At 43.2% G+C, this 18,003-nt stretch overlaps 1 protein-coding gene across 1 annotated transcript in view; it reads right to left on the bottom strand.

Moving 5' to 3' along the window:
- Positions 1–18,003, bottom strand: part of LOC141075680 (angiopoietin-2-like) — a 152,608-nt gene that overhangs the window by 92,359 nt on the left and 42,246 nt on the right. Inside the window, exon 2 of the mRNA XM_073562789.1 lies at positions 7,133–7,288. Coding sequence (XP_073418890.1) covers positions 7,133–7,288 — 156 coding nt within the window. The remainder of the gene's footprint in view (positions 1–7,132; positions 7,289–18,003) is intronic.

Consider the following 18,003-nt stretch of genomic DNA (forward strand, 5'->3'; position numbering starts at 1 on the left):
GCATGGACAATGCGGTCTTTCACATGATGGTGGAGGGCTGGGATGGCTTTGCGAGAGAAGAAGTGGCGACTGGGTAGGTCATAGCGTGGTACTGCATAGGCCATGAGTTCGCGGAAAGCTGTGCTTTCCACCAACCGAAAGGGCATCATCTCAAACGAGATTAGTTTGGCAATGTGGGCGTTCAAACCCAGTGTACGCGGATGAGAGACTGAGTACTTTCTTGACCTACTCATAGTGTCTGGGAGGGTGAGCTGGACTTGAGAGCTGCATATGGTGGAAGTAGCGGTGGACAGGGCGGACTGAGAGAGGGTTGATGATGGTGATGGAGTTGGTGTTCTTTCTGATGGCCTAGAATCAGTCTTTCGTTGATATAACAGTGGGATTCCCTGACTGCTGTGGCCTTGCAACGACACCTCAACATTTGCTGCTGTGCTAACCGGTGGGCTTACAGTGGGGGAAACAATGTATCGTTGCTACCTTCGTTGTGATCAGTTGCACATGTGGCACTTGAGGTTTGGTGTTGTGTCCATGCTTGCAAGTGCATGCTGGTTAAATGTCTAAGCATGCAACTGGAATTCAAATTTTTCAGATTTTTCCCTCGGCTAAAGGTCTTTGCGCACTTCTTACAGATAACCTTGGCCTGATCATGAGGATTTTGTTCAAAAAAGTGCCACACTGCACTCTTCCTACTTTGGCAGACATTTTGCGGCCTAGCACGCTGTGATCTTTTGACCCTCTGGACAAGCTGTCCAGCAACTCTTTTGATGTTTGGAACCTGTCTTTGGAGTGCTCCGGGCCTGCCAGATAACAGCTGTTGCGATGTAGATGTCTGCTGTGGATGCTCCTCATCTGAGCTATTGGAAGCAGCACCCTCTTCCCCCAATGGATGCCAATCTGGGTCAACAACTGGGTCATCCATTACCTCCTCTTCTATGTCATGTGCACCTTCCTCTGTGTCACCGTGTATGGTGGTATAGTGTGCGGGAAGGGGCACCTGAGTCTCATCAGGGTCAGAATCTGGCTCTGTACACTGCGAGGACAATGTAGTGCTCTGAGTGAATGTACCAGCAGAATCATCCATCAGCGGCTGTGCATCAGTGCACTCCATGTCAGATTCATCTTGGCCTGGGTAATTCACCATTTCACTTGATAATCCAGGCATGGTATGTGAAAACAGCTCCATGGAGTAATCAGTAGTATGGCCTGCGTCATCCTTCAATCTTGGTTGGGGTGAAGGACACAAGGAAAGGTGTGGTTCATGAACATGAGCCTCCAATGACGACTCAGTGCTTTTACTTTTTACAACTGAAGAAGAGGAGGCGATAGAGCTGGAGGCTGAGTCAGCAATGTAAGACAAAACTTTTTCCTGATGCTCTGGCTTTAAAAGCGGTTTGCCAACTCCTAGAAAACTAAGCGTTCGAGGCCTTATGTAGCCAGACGATGACGCAGGCTCAACACCTCCTGCATTCGGTCCTATTTTGCTCTTGCCACTACCATCAGATCCAACACCATCATTACCAGCTGCCAACCCCCGCCCAATTCCACGGCCTCTTCCACCAGCCTTCCTCATTTTTGGTAGAAATGTAGACCAAATCCAACAAACTATATAGTAATGTAAAACAAGGTACAAGGTGTCTATAGGACAGGGGAGATTTTGAATTTCTGTACACACTTTTGGACACTGGACACTTTTGGACTGTGTGAGGCCCAATGAATATCTGAGCGCTATGTGACAGGCTCGATGGCACAGCTGTGACCAAAGTGACTAGAGGATAAGGGAGATTTTGAATCTCTGCACACACTTTTGGACACTGGACACTTTTGGATTGTGTGAGGCCCAATGAATATCTGAGCGCTATGTGACAGGCTCGATGGCACAGCTGTGACCAAAGTGACTAGAGGATAAGGGAGATTTTGAATCTCTGCACACACTTTTGGACACTGGACACTTTTGGATTGTGTGAGGCCCAATGAATATCTGAGCGCTATGTGACAGGCTCGATGGCACAGCTGTGACCAAAGTGACTAGAGGATAAGGGAGATTTTGAATCTCTGCACACACTTTTGGACACTGGACACTTTTGGATTGTGTGAGGCCCAATGAATATCTGAGCGCTATGTGACAGGCTCGATGGCACAGCTGTGACCAAAGTGACTAGAGGATAAGGGAGATTTTGAATCTCTGCACACACTTTTGGACACTGGACACTTTTGGATTGTGTGAGGCCCAATGAATATCTGAGCGCTATGTGACAGGCTCGATGGCACAGCTGTGACCAAAGTGACTAGAGGATAAGGGAGATTTTGAATCTCTGCACACACTTTTGGACACTGGACACTTTTGGATTGTGTGAGGCCCAATGAATATCTGAGCGCTATGTGACAGGCTCGATGGCACAGCTGTGACCAAAGTGACTAGAGGATAAGGGAGATTTTGAATCTCTGCACACACTTTTGGACACTGGACACTTTTGGATTGTGTGAGGCCCACTGATATCTGAGCGCTATGTCACAGGCTCGATGGCACAGCTGTGACAAAAGTGACTAGAGGATAAGGGAGATTGGATTGCTTTTAAAAAAGCAGTTTGCAGAGCAGTGGGTAAACAGCAATGCCAGCCTGTCAGGAAGCCTTAAAAGGCAGCCCAACAACCAACACCACTGATACACCACAATATAGCCTCCCCTTGCACTGCACACACAGTGACTGGTGTGTTGTGCAGGCCAAATTGCTAGCAGCAGAAGCAGTTTTTTTTTCTTCTCAGCAGGACAAAAAAAAAAATTGGGATTGCTTTTAAAAAAGCAGTTTGCGGAGCAGTGGGTAAACAGCAATGCAGGAATGTCAGGAAGCCTTAGAAGGCAGCCCAACAACCAACACCACTGATACACCACTATATAGCCTCCCCTTGCACTGCACACACAGTGACTGGTGTGTTGTGCAGGCCAAATCGCTAGCAGCAGAAGCAGTTTTTTTGTCTTCTTCCCTGCCTAACGCTCTCCCTACAGAATCAGCAGCAACCTCTCCCTATAATGAGATCGGCAGAAGTAAGATGGCGGTCGGCGTGCACGCCCTTTTATACCCCCTGTGACGCCCACCAAAGCAAGCCAATCACTTGCATGCCCTTCTGAAAGATGGTGGTGACCCCTGCCTATGTCATCACGTTGCCCACAGTGTCCGTGGATCCTGATTGGCTGAAAAAGAGCGCAAAACAAACTTTTGAAACGCGACTTTGGCGCGTAAGTCGCCGACCTCGTGGCCGACCTCATCCTAGGGTGGGGTTTCGTTTCATGAAACCCGACTTTGCCAAAAGTCGGCGACTTTTGAAATTTTTCGACCCGTTTCGCTCAACTCTAGTTGTGAGTTCTCCTTCAACAGAAGTCTTCAAACAGAGGCTGGACAGACATCTGTCTGGGATGATTTAGCGAATCCTGCTATGAGCAGGGGGTTGGACCAGATGGCCCAGGAGGTCCCTTCCAACTCTACAATTCTATGATTCTATGATTCTAAGTGCTGATAATGATGCATGCAGATGCAGAGGAAGTGTAGCAGATGCAAATACGCCTGTTGCTGGAGCACAAGAAACATGAACATCCATGACACATAGCTTTCTGTCCCACTTTGCAGGGAGGCACGGTACACGACTTCTGGAGACACAACACTGCGAACAGATGGTTGTTTGGATAGTAGATAATGCTTCCAGCATGCTTGCGAACAACACTCAGTCTTCTATACAGTTAAGTCTCTTCAGCCAACAGTCTGGATCACTTAACCCTCACCCGGATCCTCCTTCCCATCATGTTGAGTTCCAGGAGACCAGTGATCCCACACCAGGACACTCCGAGTAGCTCTTTACATTATCATGTCTTGATTGTGGCCTGTCGCCCTGCATGTTCCAAGAGGGACAGGAGAAAATGCTGTTTAGTGATGCACACTGGCCATGGCCACAAGAAGATGACTGTGGGGAATGGCAAATTTTGTCTAAGGAGGTAGATTATGATGAGTCACCGTTGCTGATAAGTCAGATTGCCATTAAATCACGAAGTCAGGAGGACCAGGGTGCGGTGGTGGAAGACCAGGTGTGGATGATGAAGTTAGTGACCAAGCCTGGGAAGCTGTCATGCAGAGAAAGGTCAGCAGCACTGAAGGGGAGGGAATGGCAGCACCGATACAGGCAGGAAGAGGAAGTGAGATGACTAGAGGCAAAAAGCAGGCAATTGTTCCGTAGAGCACCGGCTCTCGTGAATTTCTCCATCAAACAGTTAGGTGTTCCCTAGTCTGAGACTTTTTTAACGAGAGTTCTGAGACAAAAAAATGGTCATTTGTAACTTGTGCCATGCCAAGATCAGCAGGAGCCTGACCACTAAGAGCCTAGCCACCACCAGCATTATAAGGCACATGTCATTAAAGCACGCGGTGGGCCGAATGCCTTGGTCCATGATTGGTGACAGCTGGTGAGACCACTGCCTCTTCCCCTGTGCTAGGTGCTTCCCAATTCTTTGTCCATGACACTGGCAGAGATGTCTCCCGCCCTGCACCTGTCCTTCCTCATTCTGAGGCACTATCGTCAATCAATGAAAAAAACTTGCCCCAGCATAACGTTCAGCTGTCCTTTCCTCAGGCATTTGAACAAAAAAGAAAGTTCCCATAAACCCACCCACAGGCCCAAGCACTAAACGGGCAGATTTCCAGACTGTTTGCCATGGAAATGTTGCTGCTTTGGCTTGTAGAAAAGGAGAAGGGAAATGAGGAGGAAGAGATGGAGAGTAGTCATCATAGTGGAGACAGGGAAGTGTTGGCTGTTGGGAGATTCGCACATATGGCCAACTTTTATGTACCACTGCCTTTCCGGTGACCCTCGCCTTACATTCATCTTGGTCAAAAAAGAGTACTTGAAGTAGAGAAGTAGAGAGGTCTACTAAATTGGTGCTATACCAGAGGGCCATTGTGGAAAATATGTTGAAAAAATTCCCATCAGACAACGCTAGTGGCAGGGGGCAAGCTTCTCTGCCCAATCAAAGAGGAGAAGTGAGGGAGATACACACCCGGTACAACAGAAGTCAGGAGTACACTGTCAAAGGTCTGGGCAAACTTCAAGACACACTCTGTGTCCAGGCCCTGATGATTGGTTGTTTTATACAAGGAGGGAAACGTTTTTAAAGATGGTCAAGCAATACCATTTTTATGGTATTGTCTTGCTGTCTTGCTGGTAGCATCTTTTCTGAGCGAGTTTTTAGTGTCGCCCTGGGGTCATAAAAAACAGTTGCTTCCTTCTGTCAAGAGAAAATAATGAGATGCTGACTCTGATAAAAATGAACAAAGCTTGGATTAGCCCTGTCTTTTCCACACCGACAGATGACAGCACTACATAAAGTGTTTTTAAACTTCAATATTTAAATTGGGCCCGCCAGTTGTTGCCTTCAAGGGTCTATGGATGACTGGATGACCCTCCTCATAATTTTTTCCTGGCTTTTCACTTTGTGCAATGTTTTTATGAGTCTAGAAGGACCACAATTCTACTTGTTTCGCATCGTGTGCATATCCTTTATGAGTCTAGGAGTACCCCTAAATGACAATTTGAACAGAATGTGTATAAGGCCCTCCTTTATGTCTTATACAGGGTGTATCTGAGTCCCTTATTTTTGGAAGTTCTTGCTTCCTACACAAATTACACTGAAATTTCCAATGTTGTAATAAAAAAATAATAAAAGTTAATCAAAAAAATAAAAGTTGGCTCACTTTAAATTATTGTTTTTTTATATTCTTTTTAATTGGTGCCTTATATACAAGTTATTATACAGGAAAGAATGCTTCTTAGCATTTTTTTTCCTGTAAGCCCCAATGTCTCATCATGTTTTGTCAGTCCTTAATGTGGATTAAAATTTTGACATTATTATTGTCAGCAGCGATCTGGGAGTCAGAAATGCTACCAGGAGTCTTCCCCTTCCATTCAGCACTTTTTCCATCCATTTCAACATTTTCATTGCCTTCCAAACCTCCTTGTAGGGTCAGCCGGAAAAATGCTCGGATTTCTCAATGACTCCCATTATACTCGTTACTTGAAACAAGCATGTGAGCATTAGGAATTGCTTGGTTTAAGTAATGAGCATACAAGCATTTTAGTGCTCACGCATGCTTTTTTAACTGTTGCCATCTAGAATTTCAGTGAAACTTAGAGGAATACAATATATAATAACGATAATGAAAATTTAATTTTCAAGGTTCACACAGAAAAAATGTAAAAGTTGATTTTTGTAACTGAATTTCTCATGATATATCAAAGTAAGGTACTAGTTGTAGCAGTTGCATATTTCTAGTTTTAGTAGTGAATAATATAGCAAGAATAGCTCAATTTAACAAAAAACAGTCCCTCATTGTCTTTTAACATGAAGATCAATCAATATGGAACTCAAGTACATTTAGATTATGTAAGATATATTTGAGAAAGAAAAAGTGTAATAGAGTGCTGCATCAGACGACCTGACCTTCATAGTTATCACATTTAAGTGCAAAACAATAAGCAGGTATGATGGTAAAATGCAATATATCATTTAATGGTACTAAAAATGTACTAATGAGTCTTCATGGGTTTATCAAACATTCTAGATCATCAGATGTTCACTAAAAAGTATAAAACATTACAGTAATATCAACTGTAGAGCGTTTAAAGGAAAATAATCTAATATAGGACACTGATGCCATGAACATTTGGTAATCTATGATAAGCCTTCTTGTTTTACACAAGCAAGATTTTAGAACTTATGAATTATTGAGTGTCACTGCTGATGCAGATTTACATAATGCATACAGTTACATGTACAGGAACAGTATATCTGGACTATACGCATAAGGTGTTTTGGACCTCATTTGATGACAACTAATGTTGAAACAGCATCAGTTGTCATAAAGATGTTTCAGAAGTTTCTACTTGTGAACTCATGAGCAGCTCACAAGTTCAGAAGTAGAAACTTTGAGCTGGATCACAAAGCATCTAGAATTTTCTGAACTGGGTCTTTGAAGGGCCTGGCTCAACATCTTATGTTTCTCTCTGGAGTTTCACTGTCACGACAGAGGGAAAGAAAAACAGATGGTGCTATGAATGGGAACCTGGCCTTCTTGTCTGATAGTATTGCATACCTGGGTCTCAACTTCAGTAAGCTTGCGTGTTTGTTCTGCTGTTTGACTTATTAGATTTGCTTCAGTTTCCAACACATTGCTTGTTTGGTTCTGGTCCGCTAGTAGATGGGAAGCTGTCATCTCACTTTTGACATTATCCTGGATGTAATTTTCCAACTGCAATATAAAAGTAACCAATAATAGTTGCAACATTGGTGAAAAGCTAAGAGGAAGGCTTTAAAATACATTCATGCTACTCCATAGTCTTGCATTCTTGGATTATCCAAGCATACATGTCTTGCCTTAGGCTGTTTTCACATATGACTGGCATGGTGTTGTTTTCAACTGGCGGCATTGATGGAGAAGCTGATCAACAAGATTCATACCACCTGCTCAGTGCATTTATGCCAGACAGGTTGCAGGCACTGGTACGGAGTTCAGATCACAAAGTTTTATGTAAAGTTCACATCCGGCCTCGGACCAGTGCTTGGTAGTAAAACGGTGAAAAACCCTGCTGGCAACTGGTGCTTTTATGCCCAGGTTTAGAATAAACTGAAGCAAAATCAAAAGATATAACATAAATGCAACTCCTTAAGAGCTCTTAAAACTTATGTAAACAAAACCTTTATTCCCAATTGTGATGACACTGCTTTTATTCTTAATTATGCTAGATGTATTATTCAGTAGGCCCAGGGACATGAGCTATTGTTCATTTGATACTGAAAGTTGACTCTTGTTGCAGTTTGAATTGATGTTTGCTGATTTGTTGAATGGTTGCTGACTACCTATTGTAACAGTCCTTGCAGCTTATTGTTCTGCTATCTTTGAGGGACAAAGGTGCAGGTTAACTGAACAATCCATGTTTGTTAACTTGGTTGCTTCCTATTGTATCAGTCCATATAGCTTGTTGTTCTTCAAACATTGAAAGATAAAATATGCAGGTTAACTGAACACTCGAATATGGAGAATTGACCTCCTCCCACTCCCCCCAAACCTGTGGATAATGGCCTGAAGGACAGCTGTGGGTGTAAAAAGGGACCTATCTCCTTCTACAGGAAGACTCTACAGGACAGTAACCAATGCACCATGGCTCCATCCTTAGGAATACAGATTTGATCCATTGCCCATCACTGAAACCATGGCGACGTATGGAAAACTCAGGTTGGGACAATCAGGACACATGGAACCGTACCTCAATGGACTGTCAGTTTCTTAAACTTGCCGCTACCTCCACTCTGTGGATGCCTGCCAAATGTGGGGTGCTACTGACTGGGGTCATTGGCACTTGAAGCCCCAAAGTCGCAGATGTACAAATTTCCAACAAGCTAGTGGAATGGTGAGAATTTGTCATTTGCATCATGTTATGTACTTGCAGGGACTATACGGTATGCTATTGTCTGTTGGTTCAATAAATTATTGCCACACTGTGTTACCTTCTCCCTGTGTTATGAGTAGTATTCTGCCCATGGGAAAAATGTACGAGCGTCCAATGGGATAAGCCCTGGTCCATGAGGCCTTTCTACAGACAGCCAGTCCAGCGGACAAGAGCATCCACTGGCCCTCGTGTTTCCACACAAACTTGTTTTGAATTTTTGCTATGAAGAAATATTGTTTATCAAACACTAAGGCACCAAATTATACAGAAACTTCCATTGGAATCCCCAGCATTTTCAATTTTCTGCAGACTATAAAAAAAGCAAAATTTTCTTTGAAAAATTCTAAAAATGAGTGTATGAAAAATGTATATCTCATCCAAAATTAACACCGCAGGGAAAGAAGGGGGCAAAATCACATGCCATGTTGCCAAAAATGTGCAATTCTTATATTATGCAGATTAGTATTTTGCACTATAGGAACACAAAAGCGCAAATAGGGTCTTATCTGATGAAAAAATTATAAACGTATGTAGAATCTACTCACCTGCTATAGGAGAGGTTAAAGCACATAGAGTTAGTGATCAGCTGCTGCACGTCCAAGAGTCAAACAAGTGACCGCCGATACATCAAATCCTATGGAGCTTTTTTGGATTTCGTCCGCTGCTTAACATAATGTACAATTACTGATGTATTAAAAGATCAATGTTTTTTTCCCAACGCGTTTTGAAGCATGAACTACTTCTTCCTCAGGGGATGACATACATACATGCTTCGAAACGCGTTGGGAATATATATATTGATCTTTTAATACATCAGTAATTGTGCATTATGTTAAGCAGCGCACGAAGTCCAAAAAAAGCTCCATAGGATTTGATTATGCAGATTAGAACATTTCTATGCTTATATTGATGCTAGTGCCCTTGTGACCAAGAAATCTTTTTTACTTTACTGCATTTGTAACCTCAGTTATACATAGAAATCAAACTGTTGCATTTATTGGTGTTCATTGGGAGAAGTGAACACTATGGCAAAACATATTGTGACAACATAGTGCTGCTGACTCATTTTTTACATTCTATGTACTTGGGATAAGAGAAAACATTGTTCTTTCAACAGTTTTAGTGCTTTTTGTTGAGATGGAGGGCATTGTGATAGATTCATATACCAAGTCCTCAGTCTCAACTATCTTTCTCTTGTCTAAAGAGGTTATCCAGGATGATATTTTTTTACTATGGTCCTAAGAACTAAAAGGCAGTTAGCTGCTACCTATCTGCCTTTTCCACCCTGCCCCGATCTTTGCTGGCACAGAATGATCACACACCACTCCTGCTGGTGATTCTGCAGCTTCTACCGAAGTCAAGTCAGCAGAACAGTGGCTTGTCTTCTGTTCTGGTTTATTGATAGGGTATGATGGCCGACGTCATGCTGATTGACAGCTGGATCACCACTGCCTAACTGTGGGAAGCCGGCTGTTTATCAGCATGATGCCGGCATTCACACCCCATCAACAGAGCAGCCCAGGAGAAACAAAGCTGCTCTGTTGACATGGAGCAGCTGAATCATTGGCAGAAGCAAATCAGTGATTGGTCTGACGCAACACCGGATAGAACAGGCAGGTAGTTAAGAACTAAGTGCCTGGTAGTTTATGGCTCATATTAATAACTTAGTATAATCCTGGATAACACCTTAAAGGTAATGAGTTTCCCAAACTTTACTGGCTGTTTTACTATTATCGCTGTGACACTTCATATTGTCCATAGTAGATAGCATTATGACTTGCACAATTTGTGGGTTCTCTTCTCAAGTACTCCATATCAGCTGCGTCCTTGGCTTTTCTGATTATAAACTCTGAAGTATATGTTTTCATTCTACCAAGTATATCACATCTCTCATGGGTTTCACGTATTCATTTACAATGTTACTATTCTAACTTAAAGATATTTTGCTAGGGCTAAAGTTTATAGTCTCAACATTACAAAAAAATAACATCTTGTTGAATTTTTTACAAGTTACACATCCATATCTCAAGCCAATGAATTTCTAAACTATGCTATTCTTCAAATAAAGTATTACTCCTTCCAAAAATAGTAACTCTAGAGCACCTCTGAACACGGGCCATGTAAGAACAGAGACAGATTTCTAATTAGGAAGAGATGGAAATTCTTTGTCAGCTGCCAGTGCTGGAAAGGCCTGCTGAGGTTAACTTGGACGTAAGAGATGCCATACACGTTTTATCATGTAAGATTCTTATTCTGTGTCTCCTATCCATTGATTGGATTTAATAGTCACACATTAATCTTTGATACGAAAAAGCGTGCTATACAACTATGATTCACAGTATACATAGCCTTGACTATCTGATCTCGAAAGGCCATGAAACTGGCGTCCTAGTGAACCACTAGCAAAATGTAAATGAATTGGTGTCAAAACTGGAGTTAGAAATATTCTGGGTATTACAGTTTTTCTTTATTCTTGAAAATGACAAAACTAACATATACAGTGAGGGAAATGAGTATTTGATCCCTTGCTGATTTTGTAAGTTTTCCCACTGACAAAGACATGAACAGTGTATAATTTTAAAGATAGGTTAATTTTAACATTGAGAAATAGAATATGAAAAATAAAATCCAGAAAATCACATTGTATAAATTAGATAAATTTATTTGCATTTTGCAGTGAGAAATAAGTATTTGATCCCTACCAACCATTAAGAGTTCTGGCTCCTACAGACCAGTTAGACGCTCCTAATCAACTCGTTACCTGCATTAAAGACAGCTGTTTTACATAATCTCCTTTATAAAAGACTCCTGTCCACAGACTCAATTAATCAGTCAGACTCTGACCTCTACAAGATGGGCAAGACCAAAGAGCTTTATAAGAATGTCAGGGACACGATCATAGACCTGCACAAAGCAGGAATGGGCTACAAAACCATACGTAAGGCACTGGGTGAGAAGGAAACAATTGTTGGTGCAATAGTAAGAAAATGGAAGAAATACAAAATTACTGTCAATTGACATCGATCTGGGGCACCACGCAAAAACTCACTTCATGAGGTATCCTTAATCATGAGGAAGGTGAGAGATCAGCATAATAATTCACAGGGGGGAACTTGTTAATGATCTCAAGGCAGCTGGGACCACAGTCACCAAGAAAACCATTGATAACCCATTACGCTGTAAAGGTTTAGGAAAAACAAGGGAGGGGGCGCAGACATAGGGCTTCACCTGGTATAAATCAATGAAAATGAAAAAAGTATTCTGAAGTACTCACCCTTTATGGGTTGTGTTCAGACACAACCACTCACAACATTTTTTGCAGTTGTATAGCTGCTGCAGAGCTCGTGCAGGTGGAAACGTCCACTAAGAATCACAAGTTGAGGATCAAGAAATGCACTTCTGAGCAACCGCGCTGCTACAGTGACACGAATTCTTCAGAAATCCATATAAATTTTTCAGAGTTGTCAACTCTGTACTGTAACCTGAAGAAGAGGTGCGGTTTGTCTCCTCGAAACGCGTAGTTTTTTTAGTACATTTAATAAAGAACTTGAAATATTTATATGGATTTCTGAAGAATTCGTGTCACTGTAGCAGCGCGGTTGCTCAGAAGTGCTTTTCTTGATCCTCAACTTGCTGTAAAGGTTTAAAATCCTGCAGTGCCCGCAAAGCACATGTGCAGACCCGTCTGAAGTTTGCCAATGAACATCTGGATAATTCTGTAAGTGATTGGGAGAAGGATCTGTGGTCAGATGAGAAAAAAAAATGAGCTCTTTGGCATTAACTCAATTCTCCATGTTTGGAGGAAGAGAAATGCTGCCTATGACCGAAAGAACACGGTCCCCACTGTCAAGTATGGAGGTGGAAACATTATGTTTTGGGGGTGTTTCTCTACTAAGGGCACAGGACTACTTCACCACATCATTGGGGAAAATGGATGGAGCCATGTACCATAAAATCCTGAGTGACAACCTCCTTCCCTCCACCAGGACATTAAAAAGGGGTTGTGGCTGGGTCTTCCAGCAAGACAATGACCCAAAACATACAGCCAAGACAACAAAGGAGTGGCTCAAAAAGAAGCACATTAAGGTCATGGAGTGGCCTAGTCAGTCTCCAAACCTCAATCCCATAGAAAACTTATGGAGTTGAAGCTCTGAGTTGCCAAGCGACAGCCTCAAAATCTTAAGGATTTAGAGATGATCTGCAAAACAGGAGTGGACCAAAATTCCTCCTGACTAGTTTGCAAACCTCATCATCAATTACAAAAAAGTCTGACTGTGTTTTTGCCACCAAGTGATCCGTCTTGTCAGCCAGAGGGATCAAATACTTATTTTTTACTTATTTATTACTCTTTCTTCAAATACTTACTTCTCACTGCAAAATGCAATAAATTTATATAATTTATACAATGTGATTTTCTGGATTTTATTTTAGATATTCTATCTCTCAATGTTTAAATTAACCTACCCTTAAAGTTATAGACTGTTCATGTCTTTCTCTGTGGGCAAACTTACAAAATCAGCAAGGGATCAAATAATTATTTCCCCCACTGTATTTTTAGAAGTTATGGGGTCAAGTCAGTGAAAGACTCCACAATCATTGAAAAGTCAGATAAGCATAAGGAAAGACTCCACGACATGAAGGTGCTTTAATGGTACTCTATCTTGAAGACTCAGAGAGTTATGGAAATCTCTTAACAGCTATAGGAAGAAGCTAATTTGGGCGAGCACTAAAATGCTCAGTTGATTGTTGTTCGGGTCGAACAAATTGGAATACTCAGGTACTCAGACAGAACAACGAGCCCAATGTAAGTCTATGGGAGACCCGAGCATTTTTACTGCGATCACCCCGGGGGTCCTTTAAAGGTCTAAAAACGTCTGAAAATGATGGAAACACTGCTCAAATGACATGGGAACATCATGGGGATCACCCCTGGAAGCATTCCTGACTCCTAGTTCACAGCTTTAAACAATTTTTTCAGCGTTTCATGCCATTTTTACCGGTGCACCAAAAGACATACCAAAACGAAAACAAAATGGATTTTCCTGGGAAATATGTTAAGGTGCATACTTTACAGCTTAATTACTGGTATATAAGGCAAAATAATTAACCCCAGACCAAAATGTTCCTCCCCCACTTGGGCTATGTTCAGATGCAACGTTTTTGAAGCATTTTTCACTTTAACATTGCTTTCAACCAATACAAATGCATTCACTGGGAAATGTCATTGTAACATTTAACAACCCTAGCAGGCCATGTTGTGTGTGACACATAAGCAGACACATCTTATTTCATTTATGAAGGATGGACTCTTAAAGTCACAGAGCATATTTTTACAGGGGCATCAGGCGGCATTAAAGTTCTTAAAGGGCCATTATTAATCAGTTGGTCTCCTAAACTGTTATTGCCTGTGCAGTGAGAGGATGGGCTGCCAAGAATTATGACGCTCCACAATACCTCTTTCACGAGAGGTACAGAAGGGCTTCCTGAAAAAAATGTTGCATTGAATGCAAGGCCTGGCCTGCCCCAAAGTTACATGCACCCCATTAAGCTTTTCAAGCCACGTACTGGATGTCCACCGGAAAATCCACCTCACATTATTCATTTCATAATCCCAAACTATTTTCTTATGCATTGTCTGCAAGGCCTTCCCTGCTGCCAAGTTACAGTATCTACACCCAAGGCCGGTTTTAGGCAAAGTGGGACCCTAGGCAGAGTTTAAAATGGGGCCCCAAATGCTCACATATTGCACATCACAGAAGCATTTTGATTGTATTTACATGCGCTGAGTTCAGGCCTCTAAATGAGTGTGATCGACAATATTGAAGTCGTTCAACACTTGTTTCCCGGCCTCTTTCCACCGTCTGAGAAAGAATGATGGCGACAGAACGATCACTAATGGATCAATCTGTCCCAATACAGTATTATGTTATCAGCAGCACATCTACAGTTTACATCCCATTATCCTCCATATAATATAATGTGCCCACTGTCATGGTTAGGACATGGTTAATGTCCTGTACTCACAGGGTCAACTTTGGCCAGCCTCTCTTTGGATCTGGGAGGGGTATTTATACTCACTCCAGACTAGGATTCCCTGTCAGCTATACTGTTATTCTGGCTGTGTGTCTGACCCCCTGGTGTGTGTGTATACTGCATTGCTTGTTTGATTCCCGTGCATGACCCGGTCTGTCCCCTCACTCTGTACTCCGTCTCTCATTTTGGTACTATTGTCTTCTCCAGTTCTGACCTCCTGGCTTGGCTATTGTTACTCTGTTACAGTTTGTCCCTATTGTACCGTCCATTGCCCGTTCTGGTTTTCTGATCTATCGCTACGTCCTGACTATTCGCTCTGTCTAACCCTTTGGTACTGTCCTGCTATCTCGTGCTTTGATCCAGCTTGATCTGGTTTACGTCCCTGTCTATGCCCCTTGGTAACTTGTCCCGTAGTTACCTTTCTAGGAGTTTCCCTGCAGCTCCTAGCTTTGTGGAGCTTAGGTCACACCCCCAGCAGTCACGTGCTTCAGGTCCTAATAGTCTGAAGCACGCATCGTCACCGCTGCTGCCCTGCTCCACAGGTATCTTTGAGCACTGTTTTTGTACTCAGGGCACGCGCACTGGCTCACTGAGCAAGTGCAGTGCGGTGTTCCTGACATTATAGCTGACCATTTCTGTTTTTTTTCCTCTGAAGAAAAAAAAAAAAAAAGTGTGTTATCCTCATGGATCCCATACAAGCTTTGGCTGATCAGGTCAAGCACCTGACCCAAATGTTCCACCATCTTAATGTGGAACAGCGCACGATGTCCCATATCCAGCAACAGTTGGTGGATACTGTGCAGGGGGCTGTCGCTGCAGGGGCTCCTAGTGCTGGGGATAGAGATGTATCATTGGCATCCCCCGAATCTCCAGTCAAATTGCCAGACCCTTTCTCAGGGGATAAAAGGGAGTTCAGGTCATTCAGAGAAGGATGCAAGCTTTTTTTTCTCTGAGGCCCCACTCCTCTGGGGATGAGTTCCAGAGGGTGGGGGTCGTCATTTCCCTACTTCGGGGGGCTCCACAGGCATGGGCTTTCTCTCTCTCTTCCTCTGCTCCTGAACGTATGTCTGTGAATTTGTTCTTTGAGGCTCTGAGGCACATTTATGATGAGCCTGATAGAGTGCGTCTGGCAGAGGATATGGTGATGAGTGTGACACAGGGGAGGCACTCTGCTGAATGCTTCTGCTCAGAGTTTAGATGTTGGACCACCGAAGTATCCTGGAATGACACCACCCTTAGGGGGTTGTTCCGCAGGGGCCTGTCTGACCATCTGCAGGATGCTCTGGCATTACATCCTCCCCCTGATACCATGGAGGATGCCATGATGCAGGCGGTCCGTATGGACCAGAGACTCCATGCTAGAGGAATGTATGGACCAGAGACTCCCTGCTAGAGGAATGATGCAACAAGAGTCTACCTTGTACCCCAAATTGTGTGACACAGCACCTGTATCTGAGCCCATGGAGGTTGGGTCAGTCTCGGTTAAGGAGAAAGTCAAAAGGCACCATAGAGACAATCTACTATGCTTTTACTATGGAGCCTCTGGACATTGGAAAAGGAATTGCCCCTCCTGCCCTTCTTCAGAGAAACCATCAGAGAAATGACTGAGTCTGGGCAACAATCGAGGAGGTTGTCCAAACTCCCAGGTACATTTTTTCTCATGTACTAAGATGGTGCTCCAGGTTGAATTGGAGCTTGCTGGTGGTCCTGTTATGACCACCGCATTTGTTGACTGTGGTTCCTCCATTAATCTGATTGATGCCCAAGTTGTGACTCTTAATAAGATAGGGACAGTCAGGTTAAAAGACCCTGTTAAAATTGTGGCTGTGGATTCATCCCCTCTTACCTGGGATGGAATTTGCTTTATGTCTGATGTGTTTTCTATGAAAATGGGTTCCACTCATGTGGAAAAGTTAAGTTGTTTCATTATGAATAATCTGCCTGCAGGACTGGTATTGGGGATGCCCTGGTTGCAACGCCACAATCCTCTCATTGATTGGGTGAAGGGGGAGATCATCCAAAGGGGATGTAATGATAATGGTCTGTGTTGTAAGCCGGTTCCTTTTGTCAATCCGATTAGATCTGTATCTGTGTCATCTGTCGGTCTGAAGGGTATTCCGGAGTACCTGAGAGACTTTGAAGACGTGTTTTCCGAAAGCGAGGCTGAGGCGCTCCCAACACATAGAACCATTTGATTGTACTATTGATTTAGTACCTGGAACCAAATTACCCAAGGCTCGTTTGTTTAATTTGTCCTGGCCTGAGCACCAAGCTATGAAAGAGTACATCAAAGAGAGCCTTCGCAAGGGGCATATTCGTCCCTCGGTCTCACCCGTGGCAGCGGGGTTTTTCTTTGTAAAGAAAAAAGATGGTGAGTTGCGACCGTGCCTCGACTTTCGGGAACTGAACAATATTACTGTTAAGAACACGTACCCTCTCCCGTTGATTCCTAACCTACGCAACCAACTAACCGGGGCCAAATGGTTTTCTAACCTCGATCTACGAGGGGCTTATAACCTTATAAGGATCCGGGAGGGGGACGAATGGAAAACAGCGCTCCTGACAACTGAGGGGTTGTTTGAAAACCTGGTTATGCCCTTCGGCCTCACTAACGCTCCTGCTGTTTTTCAGAACTTCATTAATGTTGTTTTTTCTGGCTTGATTGGGCATTAAGTAGTCATCTACTTGGATGACATCTTGATATACAGTACTCTGAGGACAGTCAGTCACACTTACACCATTTACGTATGGTTCTTATGAGACTCTGGGAGAACCATTTGCATGCTAAGCTGGAGAAGTGCTCATTTTTTATGCAAGAACTGTCTTTTCTGGGTGTAATTGTATCCGGGGAGGGATTCCGCATGGATCCAGGGAAGGTTCAGGCCATTACCGATTGGGTGCAGCCTCATGACCTGAAGGGGTTGCAGCGATTTCTGGGCTTCGCTAATTATTATAGGAAGTTCATTAAAGGGTTCTCGCAGGTGGTGAAACCCTTGATGGACCTCACTCTTAAAGGGGCAGATGTAAAAAATTGGTCCGTGACCGCAAAAAAATTTCTTCCTTACATTAAAGAAGTGTTTTTCCACAGCCCCTGTGTTGGTACAACCCGATTCGTCAAGACCTTTTATCATCAAAGTCGACGCTTCGGAGGTGGGGGTGGGGGCAGTATTGTCACAGGGCCCCTCTACCCTGACTAACCTCAAACCCTGTGCCTTTTTCTCTAAGAAGTTCTCTTCGGCCAAGAGAAACTATAATGTCGGTAACAGGGAATTGTTAACGATTAAATTGGCCTTCGAAGAATGGAGGCATTTTTTGGAGGGGGCCGCTCATCCCATTTCGGTCATCACTGATCATAAAAACCTGGCCTATATCGAGTCTGCTCAGACAGGCTCGGTGGGCACTTTTTTTTTCTCGATTTCATTTTACCATCACGTTCCGACCAGGCTCTAAAAATGTAAAGGCGGATGCCTTATCCCGAAGTTTT

Source organism: Dendrobates tinctorius, unplaced genomic scaffold, assembly GCF_039654945.1.
Source record: "Dendrobates tinctorius isolate UK_male_01 unplaced genomic scaffold, ASM3965494v1 ptg000015l, whole genome shotgun sequence".
Classification (NCBI taxonomy): domain Eukaryota; kingdom Metazoa; phylum Chordata; class Amphibia; order Anura; family Dendrobatidae; genus Dendrobates; species Dendrobates tinctorius.